Here is a 20,409-nt window from a genome sequence, read left to right on the forward strand (position 1 = left end):
ATACATAAATTTATAATTTTTAATGTCTTTTTAGTAAAAGTGTAACGCATTATTTTTTATACAATACCAAGTTATACAAAGAGAATTCTGCAATTATTTCCTACATTGTTCATTCAAGTAGATTATGTTAATAATTTTACCAGTTAAGTCAGGTCTTCTAATTTAATTCAACACAAGTTTATTTATTTTGTTTGTAAGTGAGAATTTTTATTTAATTTAAAAGAAAAGTATTAAATTAATTCTAAAAAAAAGTCGTTTCTTTTTTATGTACCTTATTCCTGCAGTAATACTATAAATATATCATATGACATTTATGTAATTTGTTGGTGTGTTTTTGTTTTTAGTTGAGCATTTTGATCTATAACTTCCTTTTCCAACCCGTTCAGAAATGGGAGTGAGATAATGAAGTCAAGACGAGACTAAAAATATCGATAGAAAAAAATGTGTCGAAAACAATTTTATTTTAAAAATCAGGTACAATCAGATTTGTGTGTTTTTTTTTTTTTTTTTTTTTTTTGGGGAAAAAAAACCGCGGTTTGTTCGCGGTATCCGCGGTTTGTTCGCGGTATCCGCGGTTTGTTCGCGATATCCGCGATTTGTCCGCGGTATCCGCGGTTTGTTCGCGGTATCCGCGGTTTGTCCGCGGTATTCGCGTTTTGTTCGCGGTATTCGCGTTTTGTTCGCGGTATTCGCGTTTTGTTCGCGGTATTCGCGTTTTGTTCGCGGTATTCGCGTTTTGTGCGCAGTATCCGCGGTTTGTTCGCGATATTCGCACTTATGGGTTCGATCTCAGGCAAACGCAGATTTTTTTCAGCTCTTTTTTTTACCGCAAAGAATTGATGAAACCAAAATTTTCGCCTGCGGCAGGTCCTAAAATTTTTAGTTTCTATAGATTGTATAGCTGTGAGCTCCTCCACCCAACCAAAGATAGGATGTTAAACAGAGAGTAGACTAGCGTCTGGCTGTGGGACTATAAACAGGGAGGAGAACAGCTAACCCTAACCAGCCTAGCTAGCTGGCAGCTCCTCAAAGGGTTCTCTCTGCTTTTAAAAGACCAAGTACAAGTCCTCACAATGGTTGACTGCGGTTCAGGACGAGCCAGCCAATTTAACATGGCGAAGGGTTCTCCTTGCTTTTAAAGAATAAGCACAAGACCTCACGATGGTTGACTGCGGTTCAGGACGAGCCAATTAAACATGGCTAGAGACCATCACCCCGGTGTATGGTAGATACAAAAAAAAAAAATGTCTTTTCTCTACTCTGCCAACACCATTCGGTGAAAGCTAAAGCCGCTACAACAACAACAACAACAACAACAACAACAACAACAACAACAACAACAACTTTTCAGGTTCTGGAAAGTATACTCTGCCCGACTCGATTGTCATTAAAACAGCTACTTTCAAAGTAATATACTTTGATAAACTCGTGATCTCAACATATCCCTTCATAATTGCTGCTCTTAATCTTCCATCATATTACCATAATCTCCATCGTGACAAATTTGTCAGAACAATCCTCTAGCTTTCATATGAAAATTTTCCCGTTTTAACAATCTTTACCAATTTTACAGATTGAACTGTCTCTTAACAGACTACTTGGTCTAATGAAGATATAGATCCAGATCTTAGTGATGATCGTAGTCAGCTGGTTGTTTGACCCAATAACCGTAGGGTGCGAAATGTTCATGGTGACCTCCTGAGTCAGGACCTCTGTACACTTTGATCTGAACTCTCCCTCCGTGATCTGGAAAAATGAAAACCAAAGAAGGAGGAATTTTAATTGTGTTAAGCATAAATGCTTGTCACAAATGTCGTTCCCCACTTAATACACGACGCCAAATTACATGACTTGAACCACCAATCTCCAGATGCAAAGTCCACCGTGCTCACCACTACACCACTGAGGTTGGTTTGGAAAAATGAAAACCATACTGTCTTACGGCTTTATGAACACAAATTCTAGCTGTCAACCTATTGATGTAAGGGTAAGGGAACTTTTCAGTCATATTTGAATAGAATAGCCAAGGTATATTCAAGTCTATTTTATCATTCCAGCCTTTTATTAAACTCTGTATCCTCATAACTGAGACGAAAATTTATTTATTTATACAATTTACGGCTTGAAAAAAAGTGCTATTACTTCCATTCCCTCTTTTCCTGTGTATGCAAAGTGCAACAGTACGATTGGAAATACTTACTATCTCCCGTAGCGGCGGCCACTTGATCTCTCTTAGTCTCAACATTTCCACTGCTAATCCTCTCCAGCTGCCCTCGTTTCAAGTCGGTTGCCATCCGATCTATGTGCTCGTTGTTAAACTCCGAGGCAGCAATGTCCAGGTCATCGTGATCTTTGAACTCGCTTTCTGCATCTTTTGAAATGAGAAATCAAAACGTTTTCAACTTTTCACTGAGAGATATGAATTTGAAGCTTAATGGTCATAATAAATCATAAGCTATCAAACTCTAGAGTCCTGAGAAATATGAACTCTTTTGGAACTTTTTCAAAAATTAATTGCGACCCAACTTTTGATCAGAATACATTACCGAAGTTCTCTGCAAAGTTTGAGATACTTTGGCCGAAATTGAAAGTCCTGAGAAAGGAGAACACTTTTTGAGCTTTTTGAAAGATTTAAGATTTAACCCAAAATAACGACCGAACAGTGCATTTCTCGAGGTCCGGCCTGCGGACACATTTGATCGTCATAATCTATCGAAGCTCTCTGCAAAATTTGAGCGACCTGTGGCTAAAAGTAATGTCCCTGTTCTTGAACCCATAAAATACACAATATTTCTATTGTATTATAGGGACTTTTCAATTCTCTACGTGCAGGTATATTCTTTTATATTATTATTTTTAAAAGGTAATAATGTTAAAATTTATAAAAATAATGATTATAAATTACCTGCTATAGGTTGAAGATATTTGCTGCTATCTTGGAACCAACTGCTAGGCACAGTACGAGAAGGGTAAAACGAAAAAGCTGCTGACCACTGAACCAGCGCGAGCAGCAGAAGTGAAAACATTTGGAGTAGCATTTTATTCGAACAATAAAACTGAAAACAAATGGTTTGGAAAAAAATAGTGTTAGAGGATGTTTTCTGGGTTTATAACCTTGAGAATGAAGGAGACCTTTTTTAAACTTTTGAAGTTAGCTTAATGGGACTACCCAGTCTTAGGCTATAAACAGAATGGAGGAAAGAGCATAGAGCTTTTTGCCTCAGCTCAATGCGTTTGAACTCTTCCTTTCCCTCTACGTGCTCTATGCGCTCCACTCTGTTTTTAGCCTTAGCCAGCAGTATAAATGTCTTTAAAAAGATAGTCCTAATCCTAATCCTAATTCTATTTCATATTCCGATACTTACGGTACAAAGATAAACACAAAAAATATTTTCGTACACTACGTAACGGGTTTTCAAATTTGTTTATTTTCGGAAAAATGTATGAGTATGCAGGTTAATCCTTCATTATAAGGAAAACAAAAAAAAGTGTTAATATCAAACTGACTGACTTATGAAAAGTAGGTTATGGTGACAAAAATTAGGGAAATTGATGCGACTGAAACTAATGTGCATAACACGCAGGTACTTACACGTATTTCCACGTAAAATATGTACATATATTTTTAGCCGATTTAAATCACACACGCACAAGAAATTAAAGATTTTCCTACTTACCAGGTCTATTCAGTAGTGGTGTCTTCTTGTTAATGTCCCAGAATAAACGCAATCTCTGAGAAAACACAATATATAGATACTTCGTTGTTACAAATGAGTTCATTTAACCCGTTCTGGTTTAAGCCCAGGATCGGGAAATATTTAGCTTGGTATGTAATGCTTGGATTCTGCTTTGCAGGTAGAGCGATGTAGAAAATGAGATTGATAAGGGATACACTTGAATAAACAGTAGACATAAGGCCTAGTTACCTAGTTGATTTTGATTTGATTAGAATTAGGACCATCCTCATTCATATTACTTAGGCAAACTTGATGTACTTCCTTTAGAAACAAAACTACCAACAATAGATACCTACAAACATAACTACTCGTGCCTACGATAGGTACAAAAAGTACCTAATAGAAAGCCTGTCAGGCCAGTCTAGTCCAGGCAATTAGCACAAATTTTGAAAATTTTGTGCAATAAAATGTTATGTGCATGAGCTGAAAGTTTGTAAAATACACAGAAGCATAATATTTTCTATTTTGTACTCCTCAATACCTACATAACGTAAGAATAGCCTAACTCCGTTTTCATCAATACCTACATAACGTAAGAATAGCCTAACTCCGTTTTCATCAATACCCTACATAACGTAAGAATAGCCTAACTCTTTTTCATCAATACCTACATAACGTAGAATTAGCCTAACTCCGTTTTCTATCAATACCTACAGTAACTAAGAATAGCCTAACTCCGTTTTTCAATCAATACTACATAACGTAAGAATAGCTTCTAACTCTCCGTTTCATCAGATAGCCTACATAACGATAAGAATAGCCTAACTCCGTTTTCATCAATACCTACATAACGTAAGAATAGCCTAACTCCTTTCCATCAATACCTACATAACCGTAAGAATAGCCTAACTCCGTTTTCATCCATACCTACATAACGTAAGAATAGCCTAACTCCGTTTTCATCAATACCTACATAACGTAAAATAGGCCCTAACTCCGTTTTCATCAATACCTACATAACGTAAGAATAGCCTAACTCCGTTTCCATCAATACCTACATAACGTAAGAATAGCCTAACTCCGTTTTCATCAATACCTACATAACGTAAGAATAGCCTAAACTCCGTTTCCATCAATACCTACATAACGTAAGAATAGCCTAACTCCGTTTCCATCAATACCTACATAACGTAAGAATAGCCTAACTCCGTTTCATCAATACCTACATAACGTAAGAATAGCCTAACTCCGTTTCATCAATACCTACATAACGTAAGAATAGCCTTTAAGGTGGATTTCCACCAACGCGATTTTTGCCGCGCGACAGTGTCGCGCGATAAAAATCGCATAGTGGAAACGTGTCGCGCGACACGAAAAAAAGTCGTGCGACCATGCGACTTCTATCCGATGAAAGTCGGTCCGTATCAAAGGAATGTCGCGTAGCAATGCCAGTGGAAACGTGTCGCGCGACTCTTCATTTTAGTTTGTTCCTTATTATTAGAGATGGGAAAAGAACGTACGAACGAACTGTAGGAACTTGTTCTTTGAAAAAGTTCGTTCCTGAACGGAACTGTTCTTTCTGAACGGTAAGTTCATTTCAATCAACCGTTCACCTTGCAACAAGAACAAGAACTTCAATTGAGTTTGATCTATTGCCTCTTTATTTATTTATTTTTTTGACAGTAATTTTTTTTTTAATATTATTTTTTTTAATAACAGTGTTTGTAATTCTGTATTGATAATATGTCCAAATTTCCATGTAAAATTGTAAAACAAGCAAACGTAGATTTGTACAAATAAATGCTTTATTAAATTAATTAAAATTAAATTAATTAATTAATTAAAACATTATTATTTTGATGGATTTTAATTACCTATAATACCTACTGAACAATATTTTTTAGAACTAGCAATAAAAATTCAATTTTCGTTGAACCTCATTTCACGAAATGTAGGGACTTGATCTTTGAAAAAGTTCGCTCCCGACCTGTGAGTCCTCTGTCCTCTGTGACCTGAAGTCCTGAACTGAACGGAACGGAACTGATACGAATAAGAATAATGAATACTATAGGATCAAAAGATGGTAAAAGAACGTATACGAACGATAGTATTAGGAAGAGGAAATAGATTCAAGAGAGCCGACATGAGCCGAGAAGAATTTGAATCGGTTAACTCCGCCACAGTACCCCCACTCCTTTTCTTTTTTCTCTCTTCTCTCTCTCTCGCGTCCAGCGTGTGCTATGAATCTTGAAGCTATCCACTTGTAGTACATCCAGTACAAATCTGTAAGCAAATCTAGTACCATCTAGTACCTATGCACTTGAATCTCTTTACTTTGTACTTCCTCGTACATATTTCTGCAGAAGAACTTGTACTTATCGTGGAGATCTCCCTGCCCCCCCCCCTTGAATATGCATTCTACATCAGCCTAGATCAAGTGAACGCCTGACTGAACTGAACTTATATTGGGAACAGTTCCATGAAAGGAACTGAACGGTTGGAACTTATTCCCTAAAGTGAACCGATCTTTGCCACCTCTATTTTGAAGTTATTATGAGTGGGAGTGCTTTAATTTTAATAAAATTTTAATTTTTTTTTTTTATAATTTTCATCACCCTATATCACGTTGAATACACAGCTTGAAAAATAATAAATTAAAATATTTTTTAATTGCTAGTGGAAACAGGTCACGTCGCGCGACAAACGTCGCGCGATTTTGTCGGGGAGTGCTTTAATTTTTTACAGGTCACATCGCGCGACAAATGTCGCAAGTGAAAACAGGTGACGTCGCGCGACATTGTCGCGCGATTTTGTCGCACGACAGAGGTCGCGTTGGTGGAAATCCACCTTAATACCGTTTTCATCAATACCTACATAACGTAAGAACAGCCTAACTCCGTACCCAAAAATTCCACTCTGAGGCTTAAGCGTAGGGGGAAACAGCCCTAAAACTTTGGTTAAGCTTGTGCGAATGAACCTATACGTATTGGGGGTAAGTAGATGTAATACAAAATAAATTATCTAGATTCTCGGAACTATAAGGGTTAATCGTTACCGATAAAACCAACATATTTGAAAAGAAATTCTTCTTCATCGCTCTGGCACAGTTTGGTTTAGAAAAATATTGGTCTGATGTGGGGAAATGAGATCAGAATAACTCACCACTTCCGTGTAGTGGTGAGTTATTTTGGTTAACGATTAACGAAACATTTCCTCAAATTGTCTATCCTAGTGGTAGTTATGCAATTTTAAAACCAGAGAGCAATTCCAACATTTTAAAATAATGGATTTTTTTTTTATTCGATAATAGTGATAAGTGATAACCAATAACCGGATTAATTAGTAAGGTTAATGTTTGCGTCCATCTTTTAACTAACCAACCCTATCTTATCTTTCTGCACTATTTATACTCATATACCCTTATATTTAAAACAGAACCGTATTTAGGGAGAGGGGGCTTGGCACAGAGATTCGATAAGGTATGTAGATCAAAAATATCCTTGGGCCCTATTTCCAGAAGGCACGGTTCGGCCGTTATTCCGGAACAAAGTTCCGCATTTTAGGGCTATACAGGGAAAAAGCTCAAAAGGAACTAGTGCTTCTCACGACTTTACCTTTAGCCACAAGTGGCTCAAATTTTGCAGACAGCTTCCATAATGAATGATGATCAAAAGTCTCCGCGGGCCGGATCTCGAGAAATGTACGGTTCGCCCACTATTTAACGCCAAAACTTCGAAATAACCTCAAAAAGAGTTCGCAATTCTCAGGCCTTTAAATTTCAGCCAAAGTCGCTCGAACTTGGCACAGAGATTCGATAAATTATGTAGATCAAAAATATCCTTGGGCCCTGTTTCCAGAAGGTACGGTACGGCTGTTATTCCGGACCAAAGTTCCGCATTTTTGGGCTATACAAAGAAAAAGCTCAAAAGGAACTAGCGCTTCTCACGACTTTACCTTTAGGCACAAGTGGTTCAAATTTTGCAGACAGCTTCCATAATGAATGATGATCAAAAGTGTCCGCGGGCCGGACCTTGAGAAATGTACGGTTCGACCACTATTTAACGCCAAAACTTCGAAAAAGCTCAATAAGAGTTCGCAATTCTCAGGCCTTTTAATTTCAGCCAAAGAAGGCACTGTTCGGATTCTTGGGCCCCTTCCCTTGCTGAACTCCCTTTGAAATCAACAAAAAAGCATCCATTTGCTGAAAAGAAAATTGAAACTGTCCTGAAAATAAATTGACTACTCATTTCAGAATTTCTCAGTAAATTTACTTGATAACATTTTTAATAGGTACACATAGACAATTTATATCTTGGAAACTTGAGACCAAATCACACGCGAACAGGCTTAAATAATAATACTATCCAAACTCCCCCCTTTGAAGTGTCTCAGAAAAGGGGAGATAAAGTTACATTTTCGCTAATTTTGAGAAAGGTACCTATAAAAGAATTACAGATGAGATTCAAACAGGATCGTGGTTAGTATTTTGTAAACCTGAGTATTATTGAGAAAGTAATAGGAAGGCACTTGTAAAAAGTAATAAATACAAAATTGGCAAAAAAGTTATAAATCTAATAGGGGAAAATTGGATAACTCAAGAGAATTTAAGTGAAATATTAAGAGCGTTATAAGCTCGCAATTATGTACATATTATTGAGTGGGCGCAAGTAAATCTTGAGTTTATCTAACTTTTAGTTTCCTCGATAGCGGTACCAACACTGTTCAAACCCAACCGAGGCATAGAATATTATCCTAAATTATTTATTTGAGAATTGCCCACATAACACCTACTAACTATTATTTAGAAGATAAAATATCTTAGTAGTTATATTGATATCTAGGTACTTGTAATATTTTTTCGAACAAGGTCTTTTTTTACTCCACATCAGTATAAAACAACTCATACACCAATCGAAAGAAGATTAGAAGAAAAAATGATGAAATTACCTAATTCTTTATTATACATAAAATTTAAATCTACTCGCTTCTTTATTCAAGCTACAAAACTAGTTATTTGAATATCAAATTTCATGCTTTCAAATTTAGAAATTTCATACCGGAAACTATTTCTAATAACTATAAACATCTATAAAAATAACACAACACTGTATTATTTTAACAACAAATAATAAACGGACTTTCCGTTCGCCAAAATTTGGTCAAGAAATAGAACCGAAAAAGCCGCGTCTGCGGCCTGGGTAGAAAATTTAGGCTGATAAACCATTAATAAATAGGAGGTATCTTTTACCTACACGGGTCATTGGGAAACCGAATTCGTGTCTTGTAACCAACATACATAATATACTGTTCAATCTTTAACGACCTAACCATTCGGCAGGAAACCTATAACGTCCATTTCACTGGACACAAATTTGATACATTGTATCAAAAACTAAACAGAGTACTGTCTCAGGGCGGTATTACAAAGTAGGATTACAAACTTCCAATATAAATAACGTCTTATTGGGAAAAGATCTTGTATACTTGGCAATCTTGTATACGAAAACTCTAGCTCTCATCTGAGGGATGTAAAAGTAATTCCTCGATGTAAAAGTAAGTAATCCTTCATAATTCCAGCCTAGTCAGTTGACAATCGCTCGATGTCAGATGGTCAAGAACTCGACTGTTCCAATTTCACTAATAATATGACCAGATACAACACTTGGATTTTGTCCTCCTAGACTTCGTTACAGGCGGCATAGACTTGCTGACAGTTGACTCCACTTCTACCTTGGCGTCCCGCCTCGTAAAAGGCATCGAACGGAGATGAGCTGCTCTTCTCGAGCAAATAACTGGTGGCATATCTGGAATGGAAATGAATGGGTGAATAATTATGTGTTTAATGTCGTTTAATTAAGCTATTAACGTTTAAGGTGGTAACCGTGGACCAGGACCGTATTTAGGAGAGGACGCGGTCACCCTTGTTTTTTGTTTTTCTTTCTCTCCTCTCATTCAAATTTCTATACCCATAACTATGAATCATAAACCAGAAAGAAGCAATAAGGGGGCCAAAGGAGAGGGGGGTAACCTTACTGGGTTTGGACCTCTAACCTTATTGGATTTGGATTTTTGGGCCCCCTCGCTAAAATTCTCAGGAGCTGCCGTGGACTTTACCCCCATGAGATTGGTTAATTTTAATCTAAATTGTCCACTCCCGGGTAGGGTCTCCAGATCAAATTTTTAAAAAGTAGGACATTTGGTTCCAAAAACCCGGACATTCCATCGAAAACCCGGACATTTCCCAAATTTCAAAATGTATAGTTTGCACCAGTGCCCAGGGTGCAGAGAACACTGCATTTGCCTTACTTAAGTTACACACGATCGTTCTTCTTCACATTCCGATGAAAGCAAACATTTTTACTGGTTTTGTTGATGTTTCATGAATACGAATGTCCATAATGTAAAGACAATCACTAGTCATGTAAAATAGGTATAAATTGTAGGTATTTCTAGGTAAAACATGAAGTAGGTAGGTACCTATCGATCTTTTTTTTTCAAATCTTTTCTCAAAAGAATGAAAAACCCTTTTTAATATTATTGGAGTCTTATCATCAAAAACCCGGACATTTCCCAAATTTTCAAAAATCCCCCCGGACGCCGGACAAACATGTAAAAACCCGGACATGTCCGGGGAAACCCGGACGTCTGGAAACCCTACTCCCGGGCCTTCTGGTGTTTAGATTAAGGTAAGTTGAAGTCCTACTTACGTTCCAAGTTGGCAGTAGATTGTGTTGGCACCATTGAGTCCAGTGATACACTCTTGATTGGCATCACACATGTATCTCTTCATACAGTCATCATCAGCACTCTTCATGGTTCTAACGTAGCCCTGGAAAAATAAACAAATTCGTAGTTAAGTACTTTGATTAATTAAATAATTAGAAACTAAATACTTACTACAATTCACTAAAAACTGGAGTTTTTATTATTGCTAGGTGAGAATAAGAGAAGGTTGAAGGAACTGAAATTCACCATCTCCACCGTACAAGAAAAACTGGGATTGCAGACTAAAGGGAAAAGAACATGATGGCCATAACTTTCGGATATTAATTCTTTTGTTGGGCGACCTTTTAGATCTAGGCCTTTTTTCACTTGTCATTGATTTTACATTTTAATTTTTCAGGAAATTGAAGTTAACTATTCTATTTAAATTTAACTAATCTATTTATATTTTCATTGTTTTTATTTCAAGTCATATTTACCTTGAGTAAAGAAATGCTAGCAACGGCCACATCCGATACGGAATCTTTCTTGCCGAGAGATCTGGCAGCAAATGATCTGTGGCTGAAAGATGTCTTCAAGGCGTCCAGAAGATTCACCACAATGTTGATGAACTGAAAACAACCAAAAAGAGATTGTAGAACCTATTCCAACAGTCCAAATCTATAAGTTCCCAAAACACCTTTTTTAAGTAGTCCCTCCATCTACCCCTGCTAGGCGATTGAAAGGGGGCACCTGCCGGCTTTCGCCTCAATCAGCCATAATACCTAATATTCGATCGAAGGAAATATATAGTAAATAGGCAGTCAGGTAGGTACCTACCTGTAAAACCTACATACCTATTGTTTACCGTCAATTCCAGGTACAAATTTTGTATCATCATGCTTGGGATGTCATGCCTATCTAAAGCAACACACATTAGGTACATCCTATTCATTCTAAAAATTCTGTAAGCAAAACGAATTGGTAGGTACCAGTTTTATGCAGGTTAAGTTAAATAGGTATTAAAACTGTTTCAGTATTGAATAAAACCAGATTGAATTTATATCCGCGATTAATGTTGCAGTCTAAATAGTATTTATTGATTATGTGCGGGCTGCTTGAGTCCCGATTCGACTTACCTCGCCAGCTTGTTTGGCCATGACCGCTACTTGGTCCGGATCTTTACTCCCCAAAACGGTGGAAAACACAGCCGCCAGAATTCCCTGTACAGTCCATGCAATAGCGGGGTGCAAAGGCAAAGAATATAAATCAAAAAGACTACACAGAGGCTACTCAAGGCAGAGCAAAATATTCACTACCGGAGGCCAAATTGTATAATAGATCTCGTAGTGCCCTGGGTACTTAACTACTTAAATTGAATTTGTTGATTATCATTCTCAGGGAGCATAAGAAAGTGAAATAAAAGTGTAACTATAGGATAGAATTCATTTGTGAAATATGAGGAATGAAAATGAGAACTAAATAGGTAGGTACGTACTTAAAAAAAAGCAGATATTCCTCATATTATTAAATGTGATTGGTTCTATTATAAAATTTGGCCTCTTACTGATAAAAAATTTAAAGAAATTAAAGAGCTTTACAAAAAGAGATAAAAATATAATATCTATTCTGTCAAAGACTTAGAAATTTAATTAAAATAGGTGATAAATATCTACCCAATGAAATACTTATTGATAAAATGAGGAACTGTCACCTATAAAAACCTAATTAGATACTAAATTGATTATTTACAGGAAAATTAGATATAAATTTAATAAGTAATATACATTATAAAATAATACGTAAAATAGATCGTATCCGTATCACCAAAATAAATACATTATTTAAATAAATTTATTAGTGAAAGAACGTTTTGTAAACTTTCAATTCTTTTGCTAACACGTTGAATCTTATTTTACAGGTTCATACCCTAATAAAAAGGTGCATCTTTGATACCAAAATAATGGCAAGATTGAAGAAACAATTAAATACAAGAGATATAAAGAACTTTCTGTGTACAATAGATACTCCAAGATTTCGAAAGAAATAATAAAAACCCTCTTGTGAAGAGATAAATAAAAGCGTCAAGAAAATATCTATTCACGCATATCTATGACCTACGTCACCAAAGAAATTTACGTGAAGCTTTAGCTCTTTAGAAGGTGTTTACTGTTGATACCTTAAACCAAAAAACCAACCAAAAAAATTCATTATACCTGCATGGGAGAAGAGTTGTCCACTTTGTCGATTCCATCACTGGTAGGAACCCCACCACCAAGGAAGGCGGTTAAAATTTTCAGCCCCATTGACAGCAGGTTGGCCCAGGGGGAGGTAGCGAGCCCCTGAAATCGAAAGGAAATTAATTTCATATTAAGTAGGTTTTTTAATGGCTGATTAGGTATTCTCAGTATTTAGACTATAGTTTTAGCTCGTCTGGGAGTATTATTATTATTACCTAATGCGTTTGAACTTTCTCACAATTAGTTCTCTTCATTTCTAAATGAAGTATCTTCGCTGCTAGGATTAAAACTCTCAAGACAGCTGCACTAGTAGGGACTGTACCCTGGATAGACGAAGAACAAAGTTAGAAAATTTGCTTCTTACTGTACTCACAGTTTCGGGTTCCAGAGTGTCCGATTTGCTTGGTCCGACCATTTGACCACCAGTGGCCGGGTTGAAGAACAGTTGCATCACCATACCTAACATGTTACCCCAGGAAAAGTTTCCATCCTGTAAAACATCAAGAACACAGTAATAAATCAAATAAGTAGCAATATTTATATAACTATCAGTTAATTTATTTAATTTAGATATCCTTTGTACTAGTAGACAGGCTAAACATAACTAAGTAAAAATAATAACAATAATAATAATAATATTTTTATGACTTTCCTCAGATAGGTAACCTGTGGCTTTGTGCTATAGAAACAAGACCCATCTTCACAAACCGTCTGTACATTCTAGCTTTCTCTTTGGAAAATTATTGTTTGGATAATTATGAGGTACCATATCATAAGTTCATAACTAACAATGATTGTTAAAAAGCAGACCATTGAGATAAATTAAATATGGAATTAAAAATTTGGCAATTACTTAACCACAGGTAACTTCTTTTCTTATCTTTCACTTCTTGAATTATTTTTAAAAGTTTTTTTCCTTACGGCGCGGCGAGCAATGGAACTTAAAAGAGACGCAGGTCTGTTGCTTAAGTTTTGAGTCATAATCGTATTGCACTTTTTCATTATTGATTTTTAATACATTATTAAACTGTTTCTTATGAATCTTAAATGATCTTATGAATTAACCATTATAAAGGTAAGAGGTACCTACGTTTATTTAGAAATGAGAAGTTTGTAACTGAAGTAGCTAGTCCCTAGGTACAACCTATCTCCTTTGGCTAAGGATTGGTAACAGGGTTCTTGGTACTTACGGTCAACTGATTCGTTGCTAAGTCCTCCAAATCATTTCGGTCTTCCAGCAGGGTCAATTTCTTCGTCGAATTTGGTTTTTCAGCGAACTTTCGTCCTGTGCTGACTTCATATTGTTCAGGATCGGAGGGGTAACCCAAGGCGGGTGAAATGCTGAGGGCGATCACAGATGCCAAGCAATATAAGACTAGCGAGCTTCTCATTTTGAATGTCTTGAAAGTCAAAGTTGAAATTAAAAATAAATAAATAATAATAAAATCAGGAATATCATGATGGTAAAAAGTAGCAAGGGGAACAAAAAAAGGAAAACATTTTAAAGGTGTACCTAATCGTTATGAAAATACATCAATAGTCTCATTACATTTCATTCAAAATGTTTTGCTACATCTCCAGGTATAAGTGCTAGTAGCTCATAGTTTTACAATATGGAGATATTTTTGACAGCCATTAGCAATGGTTCAGTACCTACATATTTTTAGATGAAAATAAATATATGCACTTTATACCTATTTTCTCATTTACTGGATAGCTGGCATAATAGCGTAGGTACGTACCTACATCAATAGATAGGTAGGTAGAGTATATTATAGGTGCATGTATAATAATTATGAATAATAAATGTCCAATTGATCTGGTATTAGGACTACTAGTAGCCCGTCTAGATATACGGAGTAACGGAGTATTATGTTGATGTCTCTTCCTGACACATAAGTTAAATCACATAATTCAACAAAAATTCCGTCTTAGTGTCATTTAAATATTTCCTACATGCCAGAGCAAAGAGAAAGTGTGTTATAATGGTCGTAATAATAGATAATTATTGTGTTTATGTTGAGAAAGGATGAGTAATATTTGGAAATATCGTAAGTATTACTTATTTTTTGTGTGGTTAGGATGTAGCTTCTGTTGATGACGCGGCGCGCCGTATCGTCTTCAAATGCAAATATTTCGAACTGGAAGGTATTTCCGTAATTACTTGACTAGGTATAACGTCTATGTTGAATATAATGTGATTTGTCCAGTTAATTTGAGTCCTAACACGCTAGGTACCTCCAAAAAACTTTTATGAACATCAGACAAGTTCCTTGGGCAGTCTAACATTCTAAATTGCGTAGGACAGTCTAACATTCTAAATAAAGAACTACCTACAGACCTACACTGTCTACCAAAATATTTCCGATCAATGATGGGAACTTAACCGTGTCATATTTGTAACACACACCCATTAGTAATCGACCCATCTTATATTTATTACTAATGTGTCATGTTCAACACAATTATTCCATTATTTGATACCTATACCTACAATAAATGTATAATGTAGAGGTACATATTTATACCATAGAGCACGGTACATTCTTAACCCTACCTCATACCTGGGATATGTGGCGTGGATTAAAATTCAACACATTGACTTCATAGTTCATACATAGTTGAAATTCTTCTCTAACTCTTACACCTTTTGTCATACCTACCTCTGGTACCTTACATAGCCCTATGTACATATTAAATTGTTACATACGCGCCTATCGCATCTCTTAATGTCTTTGCATATTTCCGATGTCAGCTTTGTCTTTGAATATTCACAAATTAATTCGACAATAATCGACAACCTTTTCTTTAAATTTCCTATGTACATGAGATCTTTGTTCTGGACTTGAAATTTAAAAACTAAAAATATCTAGTAAGTAAATGGCACAACTGCACAAACTGGAATAGCACCAAAAAATTATATCTTAGATATTATACTTCTACCTTCTAATAACCCTGATTTTATGGTAAACCATTTGAGCTGGATGCTCTATTTCCCTACACGGTATAAAACCTGGTGAGTCTGGTGACGACTTGATGACAGCTAATAATCAAACTTATTGTGCCATACGGTTCTTGACATATTGCACAGAGAATAATCACATTTATCATTACTATTTCGTTAGATTTACGTTATATCTGTGTTATCGCTTGTATGTGACAAAATTTTCTTGTTATCCCGGTCTTCTCGCTTATGGTTTTAGCTTTGGGTATTGTTCGAATTATTGTTTTGTATTCTTCGCCTAACAATGAGCTGAGATGACAATACTCTGTGCCACTTTCCAATCCAATATTCTATGCTTTTTTCGCCGAGATAATGGCCAGATATTCTCGAAGCAATTATGTGTTTAATTGTTATCACAACGACAGTTATCCGTGTGGTTTAGAGTTTAGACGACAGGCGCTTTTTTACTTTCCTTTTATCCTATAGGAAGGAAAGTAATGTAGTCGGGTCAAATTTTCGATGGTCAGATTTTAGTGCCAAAACACGTTTTGAGGTCCCTAGACCCTAATTCCAAAGTTTCAGCCATTGGTCCGTGTGTGTGTCTGTCTGTAAACAAAATATCTCGAGAACGGTAAGAGCTATAGACCTGAAATTTAGTATGTAGCTGTCAAATCTGACAAGGATGCGACACGAAACATTTAGTTGAGATGGTTGCTGCGCTTGGTGGTATTTTGACCGCTTTTGGACAGATTTCGACCGTTTTTTTGCGGTTTTCAGTTTCAGCTATAGCGACAAAACGGTTAGAGATATTGTAAAAGTTAGGGTAAAAGAACACTCAAATAAACATCATTCAATAGGATAAGGAAAGTCGTGTGATATTCACACCAGATTTTTTCAGTTAACTCTCTTGTATCCCAGCAATTTTGGTTGTAGTGTTTCGAAAACGACTTCTGCAAATGTGCGAAGGAACATAGCTTTACTCGTATTTTTACATAGCTAGGTAATATAAAACCAAAGGTTTCCAGACGTTATAGTATTGGAACCAAAAGCTTATAATATAGTTTTCACCTTCAATTAGAAGAGAGAGATATTTTATGCATGATGATATTGATTAACAAGAGTATCTCGTTAACTACTTAATGAGGTAATGGGAGAAGCACCCGCAATAGATCGGATGAGTTTCACAGATCTCTAATCTTGTGGTTCTGAACAGTTTTCTCCAACTGGTTAATCTCAAATTCTTTTCGACTCACAAATCCTAACGAATTGCATTGACCTTGTTTTAAGTAGGTTTAACAGTGCAGTCTAAATTTATAAGTTTGAATGGAATATGCTTGGCTCAATTAGAAAATATTTTCCTACGTATGGTTAACAAAGTATAACAGTAAAAACCTGAAGATTTGCATGTTGCGTGAAGCATTCCATCGGGCTGCCTACTTCTTCCACATACGGGATGAGACGAAAGTCTAACCCTCTCTACCAAGTTCAAGTTATGTTATACCTCACGGATCATAATATTAAACTGAATCAGACTGAAAAGGATTAGTGGAGATGCCAAAAACCCATCTGAACATCCATAGTAGTAATGCACAGTAAACAATTGAACTAAACTTGAATACATGTTTGAATGAACTCTGATAAACCTATACATATAACAATGAATGAGCAAATGAGCATGGTCAGATTTGATATGAACTTAGAATACCCTGTATCGAAGCTAGTGTTACCTATAATATGTAGGTCATTTCATTAGTCAAGCTCACATTTCTATCTGTCATTGTGATCGGAAGTTATAATTGAAATCAGAAATATAATTCTATATTTCCCCTCGTGAAATAGAAGTAAGTAGAGTCCAATAGTTTTGACATTTAGGATTGGAGTATCAAACTGTACCTATAGTTGAGAATCCCGACTAATTTTACGCCTATTACTGTTCTGTAAAACCAACAGTAATGACAAATTTTGTTGGGGATAGCTGTTAAACGAATGAGATTCCGAGTATATATTTTTATTTGAAGAGATTTCTTAGTATAGTAGGAATATATATGGATGGATCCTTGGACTGATATTTCGCCTTTGGTTCAACTCGTAAGAAAGCCTCAAAAGATGTCTTTTTCTTTTCAAACTAAACCTACAGAATAACCCCAAATCCACGAGTATTATAACTGTTTGAATGTATTTTCTATGCTTCATAATTATACTTCCCAGAAGCATATACACTATAAGATAGTGATGGTTTTCAGGATTTCTCTCATTACATCGCTCTGAATCTGCAGTGTCTGGAGTGCCTAAAATAAGCTAATTATCTACACCCAACATTTTCATGAGTTTCTGCACAAACACAAAAAATAGCATTGCTATTATGAGATGCTACAGAGAAATGAAGATCTACCGTTCGATTTTAATGATTGATATTAGTCTGATCAGTTCTGGTGAAAAAAAGTAGAACAAAGAGAATAATATTAGCCTACCTATTCGTATGATTATACCCTGATTGTGAGAATGTGAGAAGGAAATCACTTGGAAACTCTTAGATGTAGGTACCTATACTTCTAACTCTACAAATAACTATGTTACCTACGAAAGTATTCCTCTAACTCTACCAATAACCAAGATACTTACGAAAGTATTACCAAAGTCTTCCCATTCATCAGTTGCAAAATTCATCCGCATACATAATACCTCACCAAAGCGATCAAAATGATTCATAAAAAAAGCAGTCGTGTAATATTGAATATTTTTGATGTAAGAGATTTACCTGTGACTCACTGTGGCAGGGTATATGAGAAATAATTCCCAACTTTCACTGGACAGTGCTCGAGGGGAAATTTATTACCGGAATCATAAGTGGCGGTGGCTTCTTCAAATATACAAACTATTACTCTTAGGTACTCAGTTCTAATCAATCTTGTAGTTTTTTTTTTTTTTTTTTTTTTTTTTTTTTTTTTTTTTAAAATTTTTTTTATTTTTTTTTTTTTTTTTTAAGAGGTTTGACAGAGGGAACTGTAACTGCTATGGTCTTATCGTCCCGAAATTTTGCTTAGAACTTATAACCGAGTAGGTATTAGACCCGTAGTTTGTTACTGCCTTTACAAAACGGTCTTATTACCAGAGAGCCTCTATTGAAAGTAAAATAGGTATATTAACTCACTCATTAGGGTATTTAATTAACCTGTGAATATGCCAGTTACTACTCATTCATTTAACTTATACTTTTTATAGGACTTAAAGTTGGCACGTACCTTACTGTTTGGTATTGTTCTGTTTGGTATTGTTCGCGGAGTTCGCGAATGATAACACATTGACAATTTGCTGAAGACGGGTCTGGAGTTCAGACCCGAAACGTCCAATACCAAATAGTAAGGTACGTGCCAACTTTAAGTCCTATAAAAAGTATAAGTTAAATGAATGAGTAGTAACTGGCATATTCACAGGTTAATTAAATACCCTAATGAGTGAGTTAATATACCTATTTTACTTTCAATAGAGGCTCTCTGGTAATAAGACCGTTTTGTAAAGGCAGTAACAAACTACGGGTCTAATACCTACTCGGTTATAAGTTCTAAGCAAAATTTCAACTTTTGAGTGGGTGCAATGATCCCAAATAGATAGTTACCTACAGACTAAAGTTTTTTTTTCAAGTTGAGACACTTCTTTATTTTCATTTTACAGTTTTCCTCATTTATAGCAAACTCTCACTGAAGTAGAAGGTAATGAATCCCACTACTACCTAACCATGTTATTACAATGTGGTCAAAAGCTCAAACAAATCAGGGTGTAAATTCCATACCTCGTTTGGGATTCAAACCCTTGTCTGGCAGGTTAACAGGTGATGGCATAATCACTGTGAAAAGGATCTATAACCTATTTACAATAGGTAGTTTGAGCTACGGGTACCTATATCTGTCTATGTGTATACGGATTACTTGTGTCCCCTGTGGTAACCTGGTCATGAAAGGTAGGCATGTACCTATCTATGCTTCTTTTTGACTTGTTGATTTATAAAATCTCTATAGGCACCTAGATATTTTAATGGCCTTCGGCCAAGAGTTGGATACTAAAGAACTTCTTCTGAGGTCATTGACCTGTGATTATAATTTTTCTAGGGCTTGAGGCTGTGTTCTTGCAGAATTCAGAAAAGCACAGTTAGGTACCTGTTCCATAAGATTCCTATTACCCTACTGATAAAGACCAATCATAGGAACTGATAAAGACCGATGGTAATAGTGGTTAAGTGAACAATATAAATTTCCTACCTTCGGATGGGATATGAACTCACGCTCTCTCGAGCACTCAGAAAGTACCTTAACCACTACGCTACCGAAGCAAATCAGAATTGAAGAAAAATGGACTCGATACTAACAAGGTGGCTTCCTTTTCACGTGCATGGATAATTATTGTAGCAACAATACTCATAATATCATATTAGAAAGTTGCCATACTTGACATATTATTGCTGTTAGAGATACAAAGAAACTGTTATGTTGTGTCTTGAAGAGAAATTGATACGTTGGAATAACTCTGAGGAATAGGAAATTGAAAATGATTTGACCGAGCACATTTGTTTTACGGCCCAAACTTGATGTTCCAAAAGTCCCTCCCCAGACTTCGTAACTTTTGTACCCCTAGGATTTTTTTTTTTTGTCTAACAAGAAAACGGCCGATCTGTTTTTGGTGTCATAATTAGGCTGACCATACGTCCCGCTTTCGGCGGGACAGTCCCGCTTTGGAGCCTCTGGTCCCGCTGTCCCGAGAAATCCTCTGGGGACTAGAGATGCGAAATCCCAGTCCCAAGGTTGATTTAATTCATTACAATCAAGTCCGCCCTGGGAGTTGAATCTTTTAA

The 20,409-nt window shown here is 36.0% G+C and overlaps 2 protein-coding genes across 5 annotated transcripts; both read right to left on the reverse strand.

The window, feature by feature from the left end:
• Positions 1 to 1,362: 1,362 nt before the first annotated feature.
• On the reverse strand, positions 1,363 to 3,696 carry LOC108253045. Its single transcript, XM_017446293.2, has 4 exons — positions 3,678 to 3,696; positions 2,906 to 3,056; positions 2,201 to 2,371; positions 1,363 to 1,746 (listed from the first exon to the last, which is right to left on the reverse strand). Exons 2-4 carry the CDS (start codon positions 3,036 to 3,038, stop codon positions 1,628 to 1,630), a joined length of 423 nt encoding a protein of 140 aa, XP_017301782.1. The 5' UTR covers positions 3,039 to 3,056; positions 3,678 to 3,696; the 3' UTR covers positions 1,363 to 1,627.
• Positions 3,697 to 8,935: 5,239 nt separating this feature from the next.
• On the reverse strand, positions 8,936 to 14,013 carry LOC103515667. 4 transcript variants are annotated; one of them, XM_008480703.2, is made up of 7 exons: positions 13,810 to 14,013; positions 12,993 to 13,109; positions 12,596 to 12,721; positions 11,519 to 11,602; positions 10,880 to 11,011; positions 10,385 to 10,506; positions 8,936 to 9,481 (listed from the first exon to the last, which is right to left on the reverse strand). In XM_008480703.2, the coding sequence occupies exons 1-7, from the start codon at positions 14,008 to 14,010 to the stop codon at positions 9,355 to 9,357; spliced, it is 909 nt and encodes a 302-aa protein (XP_008478925.1). In that variant the 5' UTR covers positions 14,011 to 14,013; the 3' UTR covers positions 8,936 to 9,354. The 4 variants fall into 4 exon arrangements, with proteins under 4 accessions (XP_008478925.1, XP_008478856.1, XP_008479056.1 ...); XM_008480634.2 differs by having other exon boundaries at positions 12,984 to 13,109; XM_008480834.2 differs by lacking the exon at positions 11,519 to 11,602.
• Between the last annotated feature and the right edge of the window lie 6,396 nt (positions 14,014 to 20,409).

This window comes from Diaphorina citri, unplaced genomic scaffold (genome assembly GCF_000475195.1).
Source record: "Diaphorina citri unplaced genomic scaffold, Diaci psyllid genome assembly version 1.1 scaffold3, whole genome shotgun sequence".
Lineage (NCBI taxonomy): Eukaryota > Metazoa > Arthropoda > Insecta > Hemiptera > Psyllidae > Diaphorina > Diaphorina citri.